This window comes from Protopterus annectens, chromosome 3.part1 (assembly GCF_019279795.1).
Source record: "Protopterus annectens isolate FY-2018-M chromosome 3.part1, PAN1.0, whole genome shotgun sequence".
NCBI classification, from domain to species: Eukaryota; Metazoa; Chordata; order Ceratodontiformes; family Protopteridae; genus Protopterus; species Protopterus annectens.
The window spans coordinates 1526412867-1526438995 of record NC_056732.1 but is presented as its reverse complement, the minus strand read 5'-3'; the positions used below and the strand labels follow the sequence as shown (position 1 = coordinate 1526438995).

General features: G+C 41.2%; 1 protein-coding gene across 1 annotated transcript in view; it reads right to left on the bottom strand.

Annotated features, from left to right (window-relative positions):
• Positions 1-14593: 14593 nt before the first annotated feature.
• Positions 14594-26129, bottom strand: part of LOC122798549 (nitric oxide synthase, brain-like) — a 140163-nt gene continuing 128627 nt past the window's right edge. Inside the window, exons 22-25 of the mRNA XM_044067602.1 lie at positions 24575-24696; positions 23711-23859; positions 20575-20769; positions 14594-16454 (exon numbers count right to left, since the gene is read on the bottom strand). Of these exons, the coding sequence (XP_043923537.1) occupies positions 16350-16454; positions 20575-20769; positions 23711-23859; positions 24575-24696 (571 nt within the window). The 3' untranslated portion in view covers positions 14594-16349. The remainder of the gene's footprint in view (positions 16455-20574; positions 20770-23710; positions 23860-24574; positions 24697-26129) is intronic.

Genomic DNA, 26129 nt, shown 5'->3' with positions numbered 1-26129 from the left:
TATGAATGACAGTATGCGTGATGTTGCGGCTGCCATCCGTAATTTCACCGAGGTCATTGACAGACGTTGGGGGGACACATTAGATCTGTTCCACAACTACATGTCCATGAGCCAGGGCAATGGTGGACGGTTGAGGCATCGACGTGGGCATATGCCAGCAACAGCAGCAGTTGGCAGTCATCACGGATGACAACAGGCCCGCGGCTGCTCCCATAGTGCCAGCAGCAGCCCCAGCAATGCTGGGTCTGTGCTGTCATCAGACTGCCCCAGGAGACCACATGCACGTGGCTCTGGACAGTCCCAACAGGGACCTGTCTCCAGTCACCAACCACCTGCTTCTGATGACAGTACCCAGTCTGGCTTAGTACCAGATATGGTCCTTAGCACCCCTGCCAGGCACAGGTACCGTGTCCATGGCCAGAGACAGTGATCGGTATGACCTGGCAGGTACAGTCTGTGGCTGTCCACAAACACCTGTATATGGCAGCCATGAGGTGGAACTGTGTGCATGCTTACACACATGCAAATTGATAACACCTAGGGCTACCGTATACATGCACACACTGCATCAACATAGCCCCATCTTGTACTGCTGTCCCTCACCAACACACACACACATACATGTCAATTGGTTGTATCAGTGGCAGACTCAGGCATACCAAGTACACACCCTGTGCATATGATGACACTGTTCCACCTCCTGCAATCTGTAACATTGGTGCAGGAACAGGTTAACATGGTGCTGATGCACAGGGTGACTACATAGAAGTGTAGTAATAGTATCATGTTGTCAACAGTACAGTGTAATGATATCATTGTGGGTATATCCCAGCATGCCTGATGCAGTAACAGTATGATTGTCATTGTATTGTTTTGTACACCCATAGTAATTACCATAGTGTAATGTCTGCACATCATTACATACTGGTGGTAAGGCTGTCAACAGAAGGCCACCTACATAGGTAGCACAGGGGATAAGTAAATGTAAGTACTGATACTCAATGATGGACATGTAAACTGCAAGTTGCATGCTGTCCACACTCGACTCTGCAATGAGGATGTTTGAGGATGTTGATATCTGTGCAGTAATACACAACAGGTTCAAGACTCACAAGAGCACCCTAGCACTACAAGGTCACACCTCATACCATGCTTGACAGCCCCAAAACACAGAACCAACTATGACAGGAGGGAGAGTCTCCATAAATGTCAAGGATGCTGTGGTGCCAGGACAGGTAGCATACATCCTACTAAGTTTGGAACTGCTGAGTGAGGGCTCAGTGTCTGTTATTTGAAATGTGTATTAGTTCAGGTATGAGCACTTGGGTTTCAGGCCGGTTATTCTACATTACGAAGGTACATGGTCTGTACACTTGTGGGACGTGAGGCTGGACCCTGCCCATTTGACCTGTGAATTTCTGGGTACAGGCTTATAGTGCCTGCATATTTGCACTGTTACCTACTGGAAGTGGTACACCTTGTTTGTTGTAGCATAGACTAGATCCAGGCCTGCTGACTGTAGCTTTGTTTGTATGCATGTTTGCTTGTTATTTCCCTGAAACACTGATTGCACCCGCAATGCAGATTTACAGTGCCTCTGTGGATCCCTAGTGACATCTGTATTGCTTACTGCACTGATGTCCATGTCTCACTTGACAGAACGTCACTGTTTGTCCTGTTTGCATGTAGGTTGCCTGTAACACATTGCATATGACTTACCTGGCATTTGCTCATGAAAGCATTTATATATGCCAGCACTAACAAATCAGAAGCACTACACCCTCACATACTCACCTTGTGTACCTTGTTCCTCATTGGCCCTATGTGTTGTTAATTATTATGGAATTCACAATACTATGGTAGCATGTGCAAAGGTCACTTGTCAATCTCCTCTCTGGTCCAGTTGGTGAATCTCTGAGTCCTGTGGCAATGTTACAGCTGCCTCGTGTACACAGACAACCCTCTCCCCTTCCCATAAACTTACAACACATGTGAGAGATGCAACCACATAGCCAAACTGGGGGATAAGCTCTCTTAACTCAATACTGGCATAACCTGTCAGGTGGAGTGGGATACTACAGTGAATACAATACCAGTCTCATATAGACCTACCACGACAGCAATCCAAACACATAAACACACAGGAACATTCTTGGAGTCTCGGAATAGCATCCTGCCTGAGCAGCAGACACCTCCAAAGCAGACACACAAGCAAACGTTACACCAGAACAGAGCACATGCAACACATAGCTCACAAAGCCTGTGTGCCAAACAGTCACAGCCCGTAAGGCTAAGCAACACACCTGCTGCAGTTGTAATAGGTACCTCTATCATCAGGTACACTAAGGTCCTGCTCACCAGGCTGAACAAGAAGGTCATGGTGAGATGCCTGTCAGGCACTATGATCCACCACATAACACAAGCATACAGGTCACTCTAAGGCATGTACAAATATGACTCAGTCATTGTCCGTGCCAGTGTGAATGACCTGTGACGTACCTCCCTGGACTACATGATAGGGGACATAGAGGGGCTCTCTGAGCATGTGGCACAGGCTGGTATGACCCTGACCTTGAGTAGCATCTTACCCTCACCAAGAATGCTGCCACAATATGTAGACAGGATGAACAATTTCTACAATTGGCTTATGTTTCGGTGTCATTCAAAGGGGATACAGTGCCTGTCAGCGTGGGATTACATGCTAGACAAGCCACGATGCTTTGCTAGGGACAGCTTGCACCTGTCACCCATGGGCCATTGTATATTGGCAAAGGCTCTTGCTACACACATAGTGCCTTTTTATGCAAGGCTCAAATTACATAGCCATCTCCACAGGTATCACACGGGATAGGACACTAATAGTAATGCTACTCAACGCCAGCAGTGTAAACCTCAAGATGCATGCACTGGAAACTGTCCTTAGCATGGAGAACAGCAATATCTGTACAGTAACAGAATCCTGGTTCAAGGCCCCCAGGTGCACCCCATCACTGCCAGGTTATACCTCATACCATGCTTGTCATCCTCTAAACATGCACCAAACCAGAACAGGGGGAAGTATCCAAAGGCACCACAGATACACACACCTCCAGGTTGGTGGCACAGCACAAAGCATCAGAGCCTATCCATGTGCAACTAACAGTGGGTTAGACTGCCTTCAGGTTCATAGCCTGGCACACACCACCCTCCCATACCCAGGAAACCCACTTGGCCTTCCTGACAACACTGGGGATATGACGGTCACTACAAACACCATTATATGGGTGGACTGCAACTACCCAAACATAGAGTGTGAGCATTACTCTAGCTCCAAGACCCTAGCTGAAAGGTTCCTAGCATTTATTCACTGAATTGCTATGGAACAACTTGTTACCACTCTCACAAGAGGTGAAAACATGCTGCACCTGTTCATCAACAACATGTGGACTATATGCTCCAGACCAGATGTGTATCCCTCGCTGGTAGGATGACACCATATGCAACTCATACTGTATATTCACATACCACATGCAGCCCCTGCACAGAAAACCACAGTCATAAAGTTGTCTTATGCAAATTCCATGTATTCACATGAGGCAGGCTTCAGACATGGGAACTATTGAAGGTGTATGTGGCACACACATACATCATGTGTGCATTGACATTACTGATATAATCTATGTCGTGCAATATTGGGAACAACACCCTACACACATGGATAAACTGTGTGACAAAAACACACATGGCGTTTGTAGGATACAAACCCCTACCTAACTGTGGTATGACACTTGTGAGAGACGCAGTAGCAGAGCGTGCTATTTGCATTACTGAGAAGCTTGCTTTCTCCTGCTGTACTTATAGGGTGCTGACATCATCAGTGTTTAGACAGTGGAATATGCAGCATGTGGTGTGTTGTACTAGTTGCCAAACAGGACATTTCTCTTACACATAGAATTGCACACACCCTACTCCCCCACCCACATTCACACACACACTGAGCATTTGCAGGATTCAAACCCCTATCTATGTTATGACACTTGTGGGAGACGCAGTAGCTGAGCATGCTATTCAAATTACTTGGTATCATTTGTGCTCCTGACATATGTATAGTGTGCTGACATCATTATTTATGAAGAGGTATGTACATCTGTTACTATCCATCAGTAAGGGGGAGAGCATATATATGCATTAACTTTGCAGAGGCACAGTGGCCTACTGTACTGTGGAGGCAGACGCCAAATACACTGTGGATAGCCTTCTGTATTCCCTAGGGACAACAGCCTAGTATTGGACTCTACGGCCATATGTTTACCTGTCAGATGCAAGTATCTGTTGCTCATAAACTGTTTGTGGTCTTTATTGCCATAGCTTTCCCTATCTCTATGCACAACTTGTGTAGTGTGGCAGATGTTTGCATATGAGTGGGATCCACTACTTTACTTATATCTCTGTTGTAATTTCACTGTGTGCACTGGGCAGATTTCTGTATTGTGGGAGGTTCCTGTATTAACACATACAAATGCCAGATATGTGTGTGCAACTGCTGAACTGTGACATGGCCTAAGTGTGTGAGCATGCCCAGTTCACAGTTTATATGGCTTCTTGACTGACACGTCTCATTTATCTAAGTGTGCGAGCACGCCCAGTGTGAACTTTCCATATGTTGAGATCTGTGGTCCACCACATTTGTGTTTGTGTGTGGACTTAATCTATATTTCACATGTACAGTTGAGTGTTGGACGTCAGGTTGTGTTCTTACTGCCCAACTGCTTTGAGTCTGAACCTAACAGGCATTATGCTGTGCCTGCAGGGTTGCCATGGGATAGTTTGCATACAGTTGTCAACATCCTTTTATACTGACCCAACAGTGTATTGTCGTATAGTGTACTGGTTCAGTACTTTCACTGTGGTGGACAGTATCATTGGTTTCAGTCCTATCACTGCTTGTAATATTTATTGTGAGCACACCAGACTGGTTGAGGGCCAGTTGTGCAGATATGACCATGTTGCTTTTTGTTCAGATATGGACAACATAGAACAAGATCGTCCGACATTGTTAATGTATTCCACAACTTGTGTGGACAGTGACAAACAATGGCCATGTGCCCTAGGCCATTTGTAATGCTAGTCAGGGAGTGTTTGTCCTTCAACGCACATATTTACTGGTGTTTGCCATGACATATTTCAAGGTTAGTGTGCTGTGCCTCTGTCTACCCGTGACATACAGGTGATATCCAGGGTACACCTACCATCTCCCATCCAGTCATCATGATTCCTCTGGATGACAGTCAATGAGGGACTCCCTGGATAACCTGTACTGGGAGTTTAGTCATGAGTGGAGTGAGCTTCTGGGTTATGGACCAATCGGTACAGCATGTCCTGTTTATGTCAGTGCTGGGGTTCAGGCCTGTCATGTGCATAGGTCACCAGCAGTCAGATTTTACATGGCGCCAAATGTCCATTGATTCCAGCTTGGTCATGGCTTTATACATCAGGCACAGATCACCTCTAGCCAGGCGGTATGGCACTGGTTTGTTTAATCAGGCAACACATGGCGTCTGTTACAGCTTTGAGATCCTCCTGGTGGGGTATTTGTGGGGTCTTTCCAGTTGATGCAGGTGTCTGCTAAGGTACATCCCACAAGGGCCATTGTACGCAATTGTGAGGCTGCTGATGGATGACTGGAGAGGCACAATGACCTCCCCTGACCTAGCTGTGCTTACCTTCATGATTAGGTGGGTATATGGTATGGTTCTGTAACCACTACAGCACATGGTTGTCACATGCAGGATATCTATCACCTTGTGTCCCCAGGTCTCTTATTGCTCCTGATGTACTTAATGGGTTAACACCTATGTGGTAATTTGTGGCCACGTGCTGTGTTTCCACAGGGGATGACTATACACTATTCTGCATTTTGCTTGTTGACATGGCTGTAGCACCACTTGTCTGTTTCTATGTGTGCCTTTTGTAGGATGCTTGTGTCAGCTGGAGGGTCCGATATGGTGGGCAGTTTGTAGTCATCTGCGAACCTGTTCAGACACAGTCCTTCCATGTTGGCCTGTACCTATGTGACATATATACCATACAAGAGAGGTCCCAGGACCGTGCCTTGTGGGATGCCAGTTGTTCCTGGTTTGTAGTCTGACATGGCTGCAGCATTTCTGACCAGGTCAGTTCTGTCCTTGAGCTGGTTTGCAACCCATCTACTTGGATAGGGCTTTATAGTTAGGCTGGTGAGCTTATCTGTACTGAACAACTGGGGTATTGTATGGAAGGGTTTAACAAGGTCCAGATAGGCTGTGTGAACTACATTCTCCTCATCAATGGCCTTGGTGCATGTTTCACATGAGTCAGACATGTTTAAGGGGGCAGGATCTGCCCTATGAAAGCCACACTGGGTAGGGTCCAATGTCTGTAGGTACCCAATCTCGTTATTCCTGGGGTCCATGATCATCCTCTCCATTACTTTGCCAACCAAGATAGTCAGGGTTGAGGGGTGATAGTTTGCAGTATCCATTCGGGCACCACCTTTGTGGTGAGGGACCACTGTTGCTGTACACTGCTCTTTGGGTACATATCCTGTGGTAAGACTGAGAGTGAGCAGTAGTGCTATTTGGTGTTCCATTCGTCTTACAGTTCTTGTTGGACACAACCCAGGACACCATCTGTTACCATTGATGCTGTGTGGTTTGCTTTGTAGATACTGGCTGTTACCTCTGCATCTGCAATGTCAGGGGGCCAGCACTCTGCTGGGATAGATATTTGGCAGTTTGGTGCTGGTGGGGAGTTTGCAAAGAATCTGTTAGGTTGGATGTTGGCAATGTGTGTGGGTTTGGTGTATTGTTTGTGATATTTGAGTAATGCAAAGCATATCTGTGGATTATCACCATGGTTCCTACCATCAGTTAGGACAGCTGTGTGATTATCCTTTGTGTCCTGCACAATTTGTATCATCATAGGTTCATAGGTTCATACTAGGCTATCTGCCCTGGCCATGTTTGAGCCTAGACAGACTGTGTGTGGCTTTCGACACACCTTGCAATGTGCATATTATGCCCATTTAGGGTTTACTTTACTAGATGTGACACAGAGATGCCCCCCAGTGTACACCTACTATCTCCCATGCACTTGACCGGATTTCTCTTGTTGAGTATGAGTGTGGAGCTCAGCCTATCATGGACTGGGATTCTGTACCAGAGTGTAAGGAGCCTCTGGGTTATGAATCTGTCTCTCCAGCACATCCTATTTATCTATGTGTTGAGGTTCAGATATCTCACTGTGGTGTCTCTGCTGGATTTGGAGTTTCTGCAGTGGAGCATGTCCATTCATTCTGGATTGGACATGGCCTTGTACATCAGGCATACATCGCCTCTGACTGGGCAGTATGCATGTGAATTGGGCTGGGGTTTCTTCAGCCAGGCAGCAGATGACAAATGTTTGGACCCTTTATCCTCTTGGTGAGGTACATTTGGGGTCTTTCTAACTGCTGCAGGTGTCAGGTAAGGTACATTCAAAATGGGGCATTGTTCTCAAGTATGGGCCTGATAAGAGAAGAGTATGGGGGCACAGTGACCTCTCTTGATCTACATGTGCATCCTTTCATGTTAAGGTGGGCAATATAGCAGGTCTTCCTGGCCACCTTGGCAATGTGAGTGTCACATGACGGGTTACTGTCCACTTCTGTCCCTAGGTCCCTGATTACTTCTTCCGTACATAATGGATTACCACCTATGTCATAATTTGTGTGTGCCTTGTGTGGTATTTGGAGAGACATTCATACTCTGCAGTGTCTCCAGGAAGGCTGACTGGGGTTCCTGGGTTTGGGAGGGTGGTCTGTAGTAGGCTGCAAACTGGGACGCAGTTTGAGCCACTGTTACCTGCCCGTGGATAGTCCATGCTGCTTCTTGCTGTGGTACCAACCTGGGGGTGTGGTTATCCTTGACAGTTATTGATAGCCACACTCCTATTGTAGTTTGTTCCATGTTTTGGGTCTGTAAAGCATGGTATAAGGCATAACCTGGTAGTATTAGGGTGCTCTTCTGAGCCTTGCCCAGGTTTCTGTTACAGAACATATATTACCATTCTCCATGCTGAGGTGGGTTTGGTCTGCATGCATCTTGCAGTTTAGACTTCTGGCATTGGGTAGCATTACATCCAGGTTGTTATCCCTTGTGCTACCTATGGTGGTGGGTTTGTGTTTCCAGCCTTACCTATTCAAGGCACAGTGGGTTGACAACAGCCTTTGCCAGTATCCACACAGCTAGGTGTGCTGGGTGCATGCCTTCCCTAGCAGGTGGAGCATCATGTCTTGCTCGGCATGTCATCCCAGGCTGTCAGCCATTTGTTCCCCTTAGACTAACAGCAGTACTTCAGCCAATTATTGTACTTGATCTTGTTGTTTTCATAGTGTGGCATAATGCTTGGTGAGGGTGAGATGTTAGGCAGGGTCATCATGTTTGCATATACTAGATGGTGTTCCATTGCTTAACACATGGCAATCATGCCTCAGGTGGTGCTGCAGGGCTGCCTATGTCAGATGCACATACTACACTCCCTGTACATGTTTGAAAGCAGGTTGTGTCATGTTAGGCGTCACTTTTACTATCATTCCCAGGGTTCCTACTGAGCCAGTGAATGTGCTATGTGTTGCCTCTTTGCCAAGGCCAGGGCATACTAGGCATGCCTCCTTCTGCCTACTGGGGCAGGCTCAGGTTGTTCCTCCTCCGGGTCACGCTCTGCCTGTGATGGCCTTGGCAATGGTGGGGGGCTGTTTGTCCCGCCCCTATGGTGGTCCTGCTGCAGCTGTTTTCGCAGAATCATATTATGTAGCATAGCACATACCATGACAATTTGGGTACATGTAGTTGGTGAGTACTGCAAGGCTCCACCAGATGTGTCCAGGCACCGGAATCATGACCTGAGCAGCACAAACACACACTCTATTACATTTCATGTTTGTGTGTGCCTCATTATGGCGTTCTTGTTCAGGTGTGTGTGCGTTTCTGATGGGTGTCATCAGCCACGGCTGCAGTGTATATCCAGCATCCCCCACTAAGTGACCATGTGGGATGTCCCCACTGGCAAATGTCTGGTACAGCTGTGTCAGATGCCAGATATGGGAATCATGGTAGCTTCCAGGGCAGCCAGCACACACATTCATTATTATGCCCTGGGCATCACACACGACCTGGCAGTTGATGGAGGGGAAGCCCTTGTGGTTAATGTAGGCCCTACCCTGCTCACCAGCTGGTGCCTTGATGCATATATGCGTGCAGTCTATTGCACCCACTACCTCAGGGTATTCCGCTATTTGCTGGAAGAGTCACATATTGCTGGCCAATGCCTCATGGGAATTGAGGAAATATACATGATCTCCAACATGTGCCGACATGGCATTCAGGATCTGGTGCAGTACCTTGGATGCTGATGCCTGTGAGATCCCCATCATATCACCAGTTGGTCTCTGGAAGGTACCTGTTGCTAGTATTCTTAGGCCAACACATACCTTGGTTTCCACTGGGATGGGTTCCCCTCTGTTGGTTCTGTGTGTGAGGCGTGGCCTGCACAGCTCAACAATTTGCTGCAGGAGGTCTCTGTCCACTCTATAGCACTCCACTATCTCCAGCTCATGTAACCCCTGGTAGGTGACACTGGGCCTGTACACTCTTCTCCGTCTCCTCACTGTGGGTTGCTGGCAGCATTTGCATTGTCACCACCCTCAACAAGTCTCCTATGTCTCCTTATAACAGCTATGGCAGCCCCTAGCATGTTTTGTCTGAGTGCAGCTTTTTCAGTTTTCACTTCTAATAGCTTACTCCTGTCTTGCAGTGTCTCTTGAGAGAAACATACTGCACTGCTGTTTGCAGTGTTTTAAGTGCTGGGCTGGGCTAGTATTCTGCCTGTGTAATTGCCTGCTTCTAATTGTTTTCACCTGCTAGCTCTACCAGTATTCCCTGCTAGCTTCCTACTATTTCTTCTGCTTCTTTTTTCCTCTCTGTTTCCTCAGGGGGGAGCAGCACACATACCAGCGAAAACACGCTCACAGTGGCTACCACGCGCGCACACATGCTTACACGGACTAGAATCTGCTTATTCGGGTTAAAACGCACGCACACCTGCGCAAACAGGTTTACAGATCTTTAAACAGGCTCCTACATGCTTACTCTGCCTTACATGCGCACACTCACGCTTACACGCATGCACTCTGTCTTACTTGCGCCTCCCAGCGCGCACATGCGCGCATGCACACAGCAAGAAACTTTGGTGTTAGCCACAATGTAAATCTTCCATTTCTTGACTTTCCCATGCTTATCTGTTGACACTCCTCTTTCTATGCTGTGTGACTGACATCTTTCACATACCACTTTGCTACAATGAGCTTGTTTTCTTTCTGACATTCCCCCCTGTGATGTCACCTATCTCCTACTCTGTTGCTCCCCCTTATCAAACTCTTACACTACATGGAATGTGCTCATTTGCTATGTGACAGTGAGATTCACTATCCTACCACTCATTTACATAGGATTGCCTACTAATGCTTAGTTACGTGGCTTACACTCAGCTTCCCCCCTTAGCAACCACTAAACGGTGGCCATGTTGTTTTCGGTCTGCTAGTCCCTGCATTGTAAATCCATGCATTGCATAAAACCCACATTTGTGGGTGTAAAACCTTTATTTTTATGTTTTATATAGCGCAGCCCATTTGCGCGGGGCTGCGCTGCGTTTAAACATCCCAGATTGCCGAAAAATATTTTTTTTTTTCATGTTTGCATCGGGTTACCGTGCCAATGGCCACATATTTGGCCATTGGTATGCTGCCTGACACATATGCACACTTTATTTGGAGCTGACATGGCTCCATTGTGTTATTTGCAGAAACGTACTCAGTTGTCAACTGAGTACATTTCTACACCTAACACGACTCTTACACGGGCTGGTTTCAGCTTCGTGGATCGCTAATCTACCTCATTCGCATGCCTTTCGGCTGCAAGTGAGGTAATTAGCATATCCACGCCCTGCCCGTGTAAGAGACATTTTAGCTGGTCTCTTACACGGTATTTTGGGCTGTTCCTGGATCGCTTTGGCTGCATGGAGTCTTACACGACTCTTAGACTCAGTGCAAGCCATCGTGAATCCTGCCCAATGACTTGCTTGAAAAATAGTAATTGTTGATATGTACAACTTAGATGTATTGATCAGTTGTGGACCTATGTAAATATTGATCAGTTTGTTTTATAAACTGATTTAATTAATTAGCTTACCTATTGTTTTAAAACCAACTTCAAAAAAAAAAAAAGAAACAGAATGCAATCAAAAACAAACACATTATGACTCAGTGGGTTTCATTTGACTGACTTTTTACAGAAAGCACATTTATTTATTTTGTTATCCTTGTAAATGCTGCTGATGCAAAGCCCATTTACAGATATGAACCAAAGAGCAAGGACTATTTAGATGCAGTACCCAATTAATCTGCACAGCATGTCTCTTGCAGGAAAAGGGAGTACCAGAAAGAAATCTAAATGGCCAAGAGAAAAATGTGTAAACCTCACCCATGCAGTAACTCACAGCCAGGATGTAACCTTTAACTGAGGCATCACCATTACACACTGACTGTTACACCATCCAGAAGATTTCTCATGAACTTCTGTTTAATATTGTTATACCATTTTCTATCATTTCCTTCATATTGTTGACTTTTGTAATATACCATTAATTATTGCTCCCACAGCTTCTCCTGCTCCTTCTTATACTTTTGAAGATGATATGTGTGACGATTGGGGAGAGATGGACGAAGGCTGCCAGCCTAGTCAAATAGAATTTAATACATAACTCGATCATTTGTATAAATAAATGTAAAATACAGGCACGTGTTTTTAAATGAAAGAAAACACTGTAATATGTGAACTTCAAGATTGTTACAACATTGCCTCTTTGCTGTAAAAAAAACTAAGTCAAGCCTTTCAGATTTGTCTTTTGAAATTGAAATGATTTTGTGACATTCTTTGATCTTTAAAGTTGGTTCCGGTTAGGCTGGCTGAAGACATTCTGTCTATTGTGTCAACTAAGGACTAATTGCTAGAGTGTATATGTGAAATGCCTTTTAGTGTTGTATTCTCCTGTGCAGGTGTTAGCTTGCTAAATAATGCAGTTTCTATTAGGCTGGGAACTTAGGGCAAGTGTCAAGATGATGCAATATGAATACTGTGAAAACCTAAGTGTTAACATGATGTAATCTGGGGAGGACCCAGAGAAATGTTTGTTAGTGATGTTTTATAAACTATGTCTCAGAGGAGACTAAAAAGCATTTTGATCTTGGATATCTAACCCAGCACTGTGTAAGTAGGATTGTAGCACTGCATTTTATCTTAAGATTATCTAAAGATTAGAAAGTTAGATTAAGTATTTTTCTGTGTAATCAGATCTTTCCTACTATATTATTTTAAGTTTCTGTGTGATCTCTGAACTCTTAGATATCTCTGTGGTGTACTAGTTTTGTCTTGTGTTTTAATTATTTATTATTAAATATTTTTAAAACCTTCTACCTGTGGCTGATTTATGTAGAGAGAATGTATGCTTTAGAGTACATTATATATTTATAGAGTTTATTGTAATAAGCCCTTCCAATAAGCCTTGAGACTGATTAGTCATACTACCACTGGATAATAATATTACACAGTAATAATTGGACACCCTTTTAAGGGCCTTTTAGTAGCTGATATTATTAACTGGGTGGTGGCAGTAATTACTACTGTATAGTCTGGGTAAAGGGACACAGCTGGAGACTGTATCAGCCTTTCCCAGGAGTGTCTGTGAAGTTGTATAAATACTTATCTCAAAGTGTGTGTGTGTTGTGTCAGCTACTTGGCAGGGACACGAAGCACTGGTTGGACATAGAGGGTACTGGAGGTTTTAGCTTGCTCAGTTAGGCTGAGACCTGGACCCTATAGCTGTGCCAGTGGGAAGTCTTATTGGGGATCTGGTGAGCAAGGGAGCAGACAGCCCCAGATTGACTGTGATCTCTGTGTGCACTTAAGGGAAATTGTACTTTACTGTGTGTATTAGTTACCCTTTTCTCCTCTATGAGACGACCTCCCTGGTGTTAGTGGTGAGGATTGAGGCTCCTTGATTGCTGGGCCAGGGCACGGTCATCACAATATGCAATAAAATTATTTCTGAATCATTTACTTAAGTATGCAAACTTTTTTTAGTCAAAGAAGCAGCAGTTATGAAAAGGGCACTGAACTGCATTGCTGGAATGAATATAATAATGAGCATAGCTTGCTTGCATAGACAGGAATGCATAAACCGAGCTTTCATTTCTGAATGAGGACTACATATGGAATCCATATTGCTTAACATACTGACACACCGGCACAAGAAAAGGGGTTAGCAATGCTGACTAAAGCTCCTTTAAACATTAATAGGGCATCAGTGAATGAGAAACAACAAAGGTATACAGTTAACACTAGCAGTGTACTGTAAAATGCTTATGTGAACAAATTTGTGCTCATCTCACTTCAGTTATTTACTAATAAAAAAGCTCATTTTTAAGGAGGCTTTGAATAGTAAGAGTTAAACATAAGAAGCAGCAGAATAAAGTTACTAATACACTACTCCCAGCATTTGCAGGCATTTGAACATATAGTGTACAGCACAGTTGTGTAGACAATAAAACTAGGAGAGTACATTTGTATTAAATATAGAGGACAGTAATCAGGTCACCGATCATAAGCAACTTATGCATTTGAGACATGGATGTCAGGAAATAAACAGTGAGATTTTATATACATACATACATATATATATATATATATATATATATATATATATATATAGATATATATATATATATATATATATATATATATATGTGTGTGTGTGTGTGTGTGTGTGTGTGTGTGTGTATATAGTACCTCCACACATACAGTGGCAGAAATGAAGTGTCCCTTTAAAGAATAAACGGTTTCAACACCTGGTAGATACTTTGTTCTGCTACACATTTTTGTATGTCTAATAGGGAAGTTCTAAAAAGATTAACACTGAGAGGTGCTTAACAAAATTTTGTTAAGCATCTTTCTCACTTTAGCAAAATAATCTTTGCTTAACAAAGTTATCTTCTTCTTGAGTTTGGAAGTAAATGCATCACTCCATGCATTAAATGTGTATAATGCAGGCTCTAACTGTATCAGACAAATATACTGATCATAATACTGGTGTCACATAAACATAACGGCTTTAAGGGATATGGAGAACCCCATCATAGGAAGTCACTGTTAACACAACATAAACACAATAGCATTCAGATGGGTATGAGAAAGTAATAAGCCACACAAACACAAACAAAGACAATTTTCAGGAAAATTTTAATGAGCAAATAAATATGAAACAAATACAGATTTAATTGAGAACAGTTAAATAAGGAATACAAATTTTCACTGTACATTATTAAGGTATCGTTTATGAAATGTTATGTTCATTTCACTTTATAAAACGGGTCTCTGAGAGACCTTTTAAATTATAACTTTGTTTAGCAGCAAATAGAAAAGTATTGTGACTGAAGTGTGGAGTCTATGAACTGAAAAAAATCAATTCATCCACAACCCAAGTATAAACTGAAGAAACTCAGTTGTATTGCACATTTTCAACACTGATACAGAATACGCAATAAAAAGAGGAGTCTAATTCTGAAATACTACACAGACAATCATCTGTCTATCACCAAAAGTGATTGCTCAGAATATTTTGATCCTCAAGCAACTATATTTAACAAATTGTCAATTAGCTTCTGTTGATAACACAAAATAAATTACAGTTAAAGAAAATATATTTAAGACAGTGAAAAATAACTCATTACACACAGAATACATTTTACTGCATCATTTACAACAGATGATGCTATAATCCATAAACAAATTAAAACTCTTAAAGAGATTATACTATTGCTGATAGAGGCACATCCTGTGATCTAAAATTCTAATGTACAAGTAATATTTATTAGTTACTAATTATTGTTAGGGTAATGAGAGTGTGCATGGAGGTAAGCTATAAACTTTACAACTACTAAACCACTAAGATGTGCCTACCATATGGTCAATTTGTGACTTAAATTGGCACAACTATGCTGCATTGACAGATTAAGGCCATTAATCTCATTTGGGTAAATCTGTGGCAACAGCTCAATGAAGCAAAACTTATTTATTAATTTGAAAACCAGATACCACCCAACAGACACAATACCTCTTTCTGGAGGTGACCCAGGAGGACTGTCTGTAAAATTACTTGCATAGTCACTCATAATGCAAATGAGGACAGTAGGAATCAAACTCAGGACCATAGCTCTCAACCTTCCATCTCCAAAGTTTCGAACAATTCCACTCATGATGTGGAACAAATGGGCAAAATAAGCAACATCTATTAACAGCTTACTAACAACTTTAGATAGGAAGCTCGCAGAGTGGTTAAAATGTGTTACTTTGTACTTATAAAATGTTCTTTTAAAGAATTAATATAATTCAGTGTGATTTATCATGGGTATTAGTTTTAAACAATTCTTAACAATGCATGTGTGACACGTTTTCAGTGTGGAACTGCAAGGAACATGGACCTTTTAAGAATCAAAATAAGGAGCGTTCCCCATAATGAGGTACGCTTGAGAGATCTGCCCAGACTACTAGATGAAGCTCATTCACTGCACACTCTCTGTACAATACTGTCATGCAATCCTTGCTGTCACCTCATTTTATACACAGATTCTCCGTACATGTAAATCTAATGGATACCATACTACAGAGCTGACCAAAATAGGTGAGTAAAGTGGATTTACAAGTTCTGAACAATTAATTATGCTATATTAGTAATTATAAAGGAGTTATTTTATATTACAAGCTTCTACTGGTAGAAGAAGAATGACAAAGCCCTTCACCTCACTGCTGTAAGAAAGAACAACTGGTCAGTGGAAAATAATCTCGAAGTAATTAGAAGTCTGTCACCTGTCTAGTTTCAGTCCATGTTTAACAATTACACAGTTCGGTCTTCAAATCCTCCTGAAAAACTGAGGTATATTTATAACTGTGTAACCCAAAGCTAATGGGATGTTTACACGAGGAGCTGTGCTCTCAGTTATAACTGCATTCTCAGATATTTACAAAAACAACAGAGCAGAGGTGGGACTGCCTTTTTTTTTGCAATCTGACCAACTTCCACGGTTTTGCAAGAAGCCTCTGTAATGTCTTTTGTCTTGATTATAGCTAAATCAATAAACAAAAATGCTGTAACAGGGAAGGACAATACCAGAACTGAATGACACATCTCTGCTTTTGTAAGCTAACACTGGCTGTAGTGTTGGTTATTATTTGAGATTTTTCTCAGCGGTCTTCTTCTTCTGAGTAAGACTGAGAGTGAATCCTTGTCCTTACTTCTTGAGAGTGCAGCACTAGACCAAATATATCCTCATGGTATCGTTTCTCTTTCTGTTAATAGAAAAAAAATGACATTTAAAAATTGCCTTTTATGTGACATGGTTCTCTAAAATGCACTGATTATCCAGGTCACCTAACAGAGGTTAATATTTATTTCACTTCATCTTCGTTAACAGGGCTAGTCTCAATGAGTTAAAACCTATTTAGAAGAAAGACTTTGGAAACAAGTTTGCACTAAAAATTATTTTTAAGAGACAGACCTCGAAAGCACATCTGGACTACACAAAAGTAAGACATTATATTACAAGTTGCCAGTCATGTACAAGAAAATGTTTCTGAATGACACTGAAATATCTGGAGAAAAACCTGTACAGAGAACATGCAGACCTCTCATTAACGCCTACATTAAGTGTACACTTAATGTACATGATCTGCAATGAAGAACATCCCCACCACATTTTTTGTGCTTTCTAGTCAGTCAGAAAGATCGCACCAAGTGTACATGTAATCTACACTTTGTGGTAACCTTTATGAATCCCCCTCAATATTTAAGGCTGCAAGAAAATCTGTAAGAAAATTAAAATTAGGAGGAAGAAGGTGCAAGTTATGTTTGTTCTGCCTGTTCATGCAGAAAAGCGTACACTTAGTGTAGGCGTTAATGAATCCCAGGGAGTGTCTTTATCTGTTTTTTTTTCCCCAGGGAGTGTTTTATGTTTTTTTTTAATGAACAAGAAGAACTTTGTTTTCATCATTTATTATTTCTTTCTTTCTATTTGCAACGTAGTCATATTAAGCCAACAGAGCCAATACAGAATGCAACTCGTAAAGGAGCTACACAGGAATTCACTCCATTCATTTTATGCTAACTCAAACTAATCTAATTATTCCTCGATGTTCCATTTTCTGACCTTGCTTCACTAAAACTTCTTTACGCTGTATCAATTTCAAAGCCTTCAGTATAATTAACTCTGATACAGTGCATACGAAAAACTGCTTTTTTATTTAAGAAAATGTAATACCACTGCCTAGTATTTGCAAGTAATTGCAATGGCCTGCTATTTCATTATTTCACTCAGCATAATACACAGTGTTTATAATTACAAGTTTTCCAGTCTATACCATATGTCTGTATCTCACTTTTTAACAGAACATACACCAGGGTTCTCATAAGTATTTTCCACATTAAATAATCCTATCTGGTTAAAATCTGTGTATGGATATAGTAGGCTTAGCATCTGACATACCTGATCTCCTGGTATAGGTTATTCCTCACACATGCAAGTCTGCAAACAAAAGCAATTTACAACACATACTGTAACATAATTCATGTCAACAACCTTAGTTATGCAGTGTATATTAAGAACTAGGTGTCTATTCTTCCTAAATCTAATAAGTCTAACTCTAAAGAGAAAGGTAAACACCATCTACCAAGGAATCCTGGTATGTGTTGCATTACATGAAGCATTTTGTTAGGTGTGGTTGTTACTTGTCCATACCTTAACTATACAGTAATTCCTTAAAGACCTGATGTAAAATGTTTTTAAGGTTGTAATGTGTGTCTTAGAATTTTCACTTGTTCGAATGGTGAAAAGTCTGGCAAAAGTGATTGAATATGGAAGGATCTTGCGAGATTGTGACACAGTGGAGAGTGGGAAGTGGTCTTTCCCCACCATAGTGCAGTCTTGGAATTGGTATATGTATATATGTGGCATGGGGTATGGGGCAGCTGGGGGGCTAGCCCCTAGTAAAAAAAAAATTTCTAGTATTTTGATTTATTTTTCTGCTTGACTAGTTTAGTTTCCAGTAGTTTTTTGAGTACTCTGTGTTTTGAGCTTTATGAGTCAACAGAGACTCATTAGGTAGTGTAAGATCATAATCTTATGTGATGATTTACTTCATTTATCCATGACATTTGCTTATGCGATTGTCATTCTCCTTTAGTGTATGTTTCTTTTAGAAACAGTCTTGACCAAGCCAAGAAAAGCTGACCTGGCTATCAGTGAGTCGTCCTAGGCATGACTGCTGACCACATCCTGATTATCTTTAAGTTTTCCTAGGAAGGGTTGCAGGGTTCTCCCTGGATATTGTGAGTTTTCATATGAACAACTGCTGACCCTCCCCTCTCTGATTATTATCAGTGGGGTTTCCTAGGCAGGGTTGCTGGCTTGATTCTGGTGCTATTTGAGTTTTCCTAGGCAGAATTGATGCCCAGGGTATAGTTTTCACTGAGTTTTTTTGTTGGTGAGTTTTCCTCTGCATGGCTGATGGATGCATTCCAGTGATCAATGAGTTTTCTGTGGTACGGATGATGACCAGAGAGTGGTTGGAATTGCATTTCCCAGGGAAATAGCTTTAGAGAAAATATCTTTTAAATGGTACACTGTTGCATATAGTATTTTTTGTTGGTGCCTTTTGCCCCCTGTCTGCTGACCATCACACCTCCCACAAAGGGAATCTGCCCATTCATTCCCCCATACTAGAGAACTACCCCAGGATAGTACGGGCATACCATATAGACAGCTATGAAGTTTGTTTGGACCCTGACTGGTATCCCAGCAGTGACAGCATTTTATGGCTCTCCTTAGGGGAGAAGCTAACTGTATTACCATGGCAATCCACTTCACCTTCCCCCAGGAGGGAATGCTCTGGTATAATCCCTAATGAAAGCTATTACCAGGCGGTAGCTTGGTGATCTGAAGGCCTACCACAAAATGCACAACAAGATGCCACTCCTCCTACAAGGAGCTGTGGCTATATGTCCATGTTCCATCCTGCCCTCCCTCTAGCATGGATACATCCATCCTTCCCTGCTTGGTCCATTAAGCACCCAAGCCACTATTCCAACTAAGATTATCTGGGCCATAGTCAAGGCTTTATCACTATATGCCACCAGAGCTGGTTATTAGTAGAGTTTTATATAGTTTTGTTTCTTGTTCACAGTATCAAACAAGTGGCTCCCCTTCACTCATCAAGAGCCCCACCAGTCCACTCATTCCCACATGGAGGTGAGAGTCAGGTGTTAAGGAGACAAGTGCAGAACCTGTAGAATGTCTGATCTCCACCATCTTGGCAGCCTGCAAACTCCTCTATAGCTGCCTCTGGAAATGCATGCATACTTCCATGCACGACGGTCCTTCCAACCAAGCGACACACCACTTACCTCTTTATGCTGTGGTGATACCTGCATTTTTGCAGATGCCACCAATGCCTAAAGCTAAGCTGTCTTTCTCCTCTCAGGATGGGTGCTCTGGCATTGGCCTCTCAAGCATATCCTCGCCCACTAGGTTCCTCCAGCATCCATGTTGCTAGGTGATCACAGATCTTCTGAGTTACAGTCAGGGATTTATCATTCTGTACCACAGACTGAGTCACTGTTTATCTAGCTTTGTAATGCAGTTATCAAAATACAGACAATTAAAAGGCAGTCATACCTTTCATCAAAGTGCAATTAATCAAACTGCACTTTGACAGAGGATTTAGTGAAACTGCTCTTCCTGCCTCAGCTTGTTTTCATTGCTGTGTACCTCATTTGTCTGCATAATGAGCATTAGCCATCTTTTATTGCCCATGTTGCTTATTAAGTGGTAATTTGAAGGTCTCTTTGATTCATTCCCTGGATTTTTACTTATGTTTTATGATATGCAGTGTGGATTATGTGTCTGAATGTGACTCAGGATTTCTGTTTAGCTCCTAATGCTGTTCAACACTTTTCAGATGCAGTTATTCAGCAGCAGAGGGAACAAAAAACTTGAAAAAGTACTGATCAGGTAACAATTATTTTACACGTGTTATTTTAAATGTCGAAGCACTCAAAGACAAACATGGATAAAGCATAACTCTCAACCTGTTAGTGCAAAAATTCTAGGCAAAGCCAAAAAATGGGGAGATAAAAGTCCAAAATCTGGAACAGGTTCTAAATATTGTCGTCATAAACTTAGGTTTTGCATTAGCATGCATTTTCTAAAATAAATAAATTGTGAAACTCAAATGTTTATCATCTTTAATCCTCAATGATTTTCCAGAAAAAAACACTACCTTTTATGAGGAATAGACCAAAGAAATGAGGTGAAAATCTGAAACGTTGAGAGCTATGGATAAGGATCATCCACTTACTAATGCTGTTGAAAAAGAGAACAATTAATCTACTGCTGACCTCTTGTAAGTCACTTACTTTGAGAAGACTCAGAAGTTCTTCGGCTTCACTGTAGCTCAGACCTCCTTGGGATACAAGGACCTTCTGTACCACACACATAACATCCCTTGCCATTGTTACATCACCACACACGTACATGTGACCTTTCTTGCTATGAAGGGTTTGGAAGACATCTTTAGACAGTTTGTCTCTCAAAATGTGCTGCACATATGTCTGTTAAAGATAACATTATTTATTGGTTAAATGTTATTCACATGTCAAAGGATACTCATTGCATTCCAGATTCAAATCAAAATTTACCCCAACTTTATGAGTACAAAAGAAAAAGTACACTCAAACGTGGAACCAAGATGGTCACCAGACTACAAAGCAGTAATACTTACATATTTTATGTGATTAAAGGTGGGTGTTGGGCTTACATTATGGAAGGAAAGTGTTCTTAACTGATTTTCTTAGGCAGGATGCAAAAATATTAATGTGCCCTTTCTGAAGACAACCTTGTATAGTTATGGCATGGGCTAACACAACTAAATAACATTTAGATATTCTGTGACCATCACAACAGAATTAGAAAACTATGATTAATTAGTGGGAACATGTAAGCACAAAAATAAATATATATATATATTTTTATTTTTTCATTAATTTTTATTCCTTGGGTACTTAAAGCCTGTGTTCTACTTCAGGTATAGGAACAATAATTATTTAAAAATATTATTCTGATGATTGTCCTTCTACAAAAAATAAAAATGTAATTTAATAGAAAGCCATATTGTTAGGATTTAGAAACAAATGTTTACTGAAGTCAGCTTAAATTCCTTATGCAGATATATACTGTGCAGTAATATTAATAGTGTGACAGGTACACTTCATGAATGTCACACTATCAACAGTACTGCATACAAAAATGGTGTAATGAACTTCCACTGGCTTCCATTATTCAGAAATGTAGCTCAGGGAACGTTGAGGAGCATTCTGTTTTAATATACCATACCACGTACTCCTGATATTTAAAACGAGGAATCATGTAGCTTTGGGATTAAATATACAGATAGTCAGGGGGTGACCATGGAACCAGTGACTCCACTCTGTTTCCCTAACTAAAAGATGCATCATTTTATGAGTGGCCAGTGTTGTGAGGAGGGATCTAGTCTTGCCTTCAGGTACTTTCTGTGCACCCAGACATCAGTCTTGCGGCAGCCCTTTTTGTCTGTCTTTATATCCCACTGGGTTGAGTAAGGCATACCTTACCTTAACAGTCTGACAACATGAGAATTACATGCATATTGATGAGGTCTATAAATCATATAAGCAGTACATATTGTTTTTGTGCTACAATGAAATGTACTTTGTATGGCATAATGTGTATTCCTTTATGCCATACACTCCATGATGGCGTGGGCATATTATTTCCTAATATTTATGCTGCAGTCAGTTTTAAAAGCTATAAAATGTTTGGAAGATACCCTGTCAGAGGGGTGAGACCAACAATTGCAATCTGCACAGGTTCACAAAATAAAGTAAAACTGAAAATAAAAAACACAGCAACTGTCACAACTTATGTAATTCCAATGAAGTCTTTTTACAGGAGCTTCACCTCCCCATGACCCCCATTACCAGGTTGTACCGGTATATTATATACCAACTCCAGGATCATTGCACCTCAACCTGTGTACTGTCACATAGGTGGAGCAAGGGTACTAGACAACTTCGGCCAAGCATGGTGGCAGCCCCATTGAATCCTTGGTTTAATTAACATTATGCCAGGCATAGATAAGTAAGGTTTATTAGCAAAACATACTACAGAATCTCATTTCCTGACTAACTTAGCATTGAATGATGTCATCTTGTGTGGAAAATGGGCAAGTCATTTCAGGGAAACAAAACTTAAAGTGCCAGCATTACATTTTGCAATATGAGAATTCAACAAAGTATACTATCACCGTATATAGATATATCTGTGTCACATGAAACAGGGAACATTCACATGAGCGAACCTCTAAACAGTGATCAGTTTATAGTGAAAGTTCAAAAAACAGACAATTATTACTTTTTATTCTTTTTCAAGGGAGCAAGCCTCCTGTACTCCCTACACCTCCTGCTAATTATATATACTAACTCTGAAATCACACAACAGCGAGGTTAGGGTAAATTGTCTTACCATACTGTATCACAATCCCATTCAAAACACAGCCAGCAGAAACTCCTTTAGGAAGAACGTTCGCTAATTGTAACCATATATACAGAAGACATATATAAAAAGATATAAACACAGATATATGTGTGTGTGTGTGTGTGTGTGTGTGTGTGTGTGTGTGTGTGTGTGTGTATATATATATATATATATATATATATATATATAGGTGTGTGAGTGTGTGTGTATATATATATATATATATATATATATATATATATATATATATATATATAGGTGTGTATGTGTGTGTATGTGTGTGTGTGTGTGTGTGTGTGTGTGTGTGTGTGTGTGTGTGTGTGTGTGTGTGTGTGTGTGTGTGTGTGCATGTACTGTATGTATAAATCTCCATCAGCAGATTAATAGAAGATGGTGGAGAAACAGTTTCATTACTCAGTGCCTCCTCCACCTCTGGAATACACTTCCCCTGAAGATGAAACGGTGTGATACAGTATCTTACTGCAAACAAGATCTGGATGACTGTATTGTAAAGTCATTCAGGCTTTAAGTGACTTAGTCCTCCTAGAGAAGTGAGGTACAGTCTAAGAGTGAGTATACACGAGTTGAAATGGTCTCATAATTTAGCTGCCTTGAATTTTCTTACGATTCCTGTGTTATATAATTATATGTATAATTCCTTTCTAAAGTGTTAGTTCATGTCTAGATGTGGGTAAAATAATTTGCGCAGTGCAGTAGGTTCAGTGATGTTTATTCTATTTTTGTAGTATTTTACTAATGTTGCATAATAATCATATGAACAGTTGAAGTATAGTTTCTTTATTTGTTGGACCTTGGAAAACCAAACACCTTTGATTTGGGCTACACGTATACTTCATAAAACTTCTAGCTCATAGCCACTGCAGCTGCAACATAACAACCTATTTCACCCAAGACAACAAGTAAAGCCCTCAGTCCAATAGAACAACTGAGCTACAGAAAAACTTCAGATGAAAGCCATACCTTTGGAATTCCAGGCTCACGGGAGTAGCCGGTATAAATCTCTTTAAAAACACCTTTCTCTTTTGCTTCCAGTGTCTCCTCCTTGTAGATATGATCCTTGTCAGACTGACGACAACCAAACACCAGAGTCATCCCCAAGGGTTTGACACCTGATAATGGAAGATAATATAACATAACTAAACACAGCATAACAAAAATCATGAAATAAAACAAAAATCTTTTATGTTACTTTCATAGTATACAGGGATTGCAAACAGGTCCAGCTGCCATAAGACACTAAGAAAAACATGTATTTTGTTGCATAGATGATTAGGACCCTTTCAATTTAATCTTGCACAGACCATTAGAAGGTATATCCAGGGATGTCCTAGTAGACCTCCTCAGTCATCACAAGCCAGAGAGGATATTTATATAAGTCCTGGAATGGCTTTATATAGACAGTAGGTGAGTCTTTTTCCTCATGGATCTTACCTTTCACCTGCAACACCATACGGAGAGTGAGATCTGGCCTCCTGCAAGAAGCATAAGCAGGAAACAACCACAACGCCTCCCTCCAACAGAAGGATTGCTGGCCACACCAGCTCAACTCTTCCCCCTTCTTACTGGTCCACTGACAGCCAGTACTGTTCTTTACCATATACCACAAATGTTGCACAGGCAAACGTGATAATCTGGAAAAACTATAACTCCTGAAAGTTGGTTTTGTAGAATACTGAAGCCTATGCACCTCCTCTGTCTTAAAGGTACACTGTCTACTGAGGACAAAGATTCCTAGGGAGAATACAGTGCATGGGTTGTGTGGGGTCAGGCATGATGTAAGGAGATCACTGTTACTACATTTTTGATGAAGACTGCAGTACAGACCTTTGTGCTCCATATCGTAGAGTCGCTGTTGCCAGAAACTTCTGAAGGGTGCAATGCCAGTACCAGGTCCAATGAGAATGCATGGTTCTGAGGGGTCAGAAGGCAAGTGAAAAGTTGGGGCCCTGTATGGAGAGACAGACAACTGCTTATTACTTGTAAATATCATTATTTTTGCATTTCAGCCTAAAATTCTGTTACAGAACAAATTAAGAGCCCAGAAAAGTCAGTTTAGTAAATGAGCATCCTGAATCTGTAATATATAAGTATGAGTGTATGTCTGTGAATATATATATATATATATATATATATATATATATATATATATATATATATATATATATATATATATATATATACACACACACACACACACACACACACACACACACACACACACACACACACACACACACACACACACACACACACACACACACACACACGACAAATATGAGTGGACAGGTCTAAATGGAAGAAGTGACAGAGTGCAGGTTGAAACATGCAGAAATATGGGCAGTTTACTCTTAGGAGAAAGGCTATGGGAAAGTGTAACTTACAAAGTATGCAAAAAATGCAACAACAGGAAGCCAGTCATGTCAATTAAGGCAGAAGGAAACACTAGAGATAGAAAAAGAAATTCAAACTGAAGAAAAGATAGCCATTTCAATCAAAAAGGGCGACAAAATGTCCTATAAATACACAAGGGAGCAAAGAAGGACAACATTATGTACAGTGAAGGTTACTGTGTGGTGTATTGAAGGGATGGTAACAGTTGAATAAGGTGTTGGTAGAAAAAGATAATGAAGGAGCAGTCCCACAGAAAGCATACTTCTGCTCTGGTTTCATAAAGTAAGAGAACAATTATTTATCTGTTTTTTTTAGTAACTAGTTAAATCCACTAAGTACACATGTCTCTTGCCAGGGCGACCCACAAAGATTGTCTACAGGCAAACAGAGACTGAGGAAATCAAACCCAAGACTAATTAGTGAAATTTATTGGCCTAGACTTAATCCTCTGACTAAAGTGCCAGTAGGCGTTCCCACAGTTAAGCAGTTGCCCCAAATCCATATACAGAAGAACAGTCATAAAAACTGTAAAGATTTAAAGGTAGAAAACAAAGTGCGATTTGATATTATGTAGTCTTAAACTCCTACATAACTGAGGGAACACTGATAACAGTTTTGACTAACCAACCTTTTTAACTAATCATGGAAGATGGTGAGCGTCCTGAAGAGTAGAAAAGGGCAGAACTGATTTCTATTCACAAGAGTATTAACAAGACAGAGGCTAAATACTGTGAACCTGCCAGCTGGACTTCAAAAAAAGGAAAAATACCAAACTCACTGTTGAAGGAACTACTTTTGGAATATCTGGAAACCAGTAGGTCACTGGACCCAAGATAGAGTGGATTCAAAGTGGGGAGGGCATTTCAGAATGTCTACATATCTGACTATGTAACTAGGGTAGTACACCAGAAAGGACTATAGACAGGGCCTTTCTAGAGTTTAGTAAAGCATTTGAAATGGCACTTAATAAAAACTTAGTAAACGAACT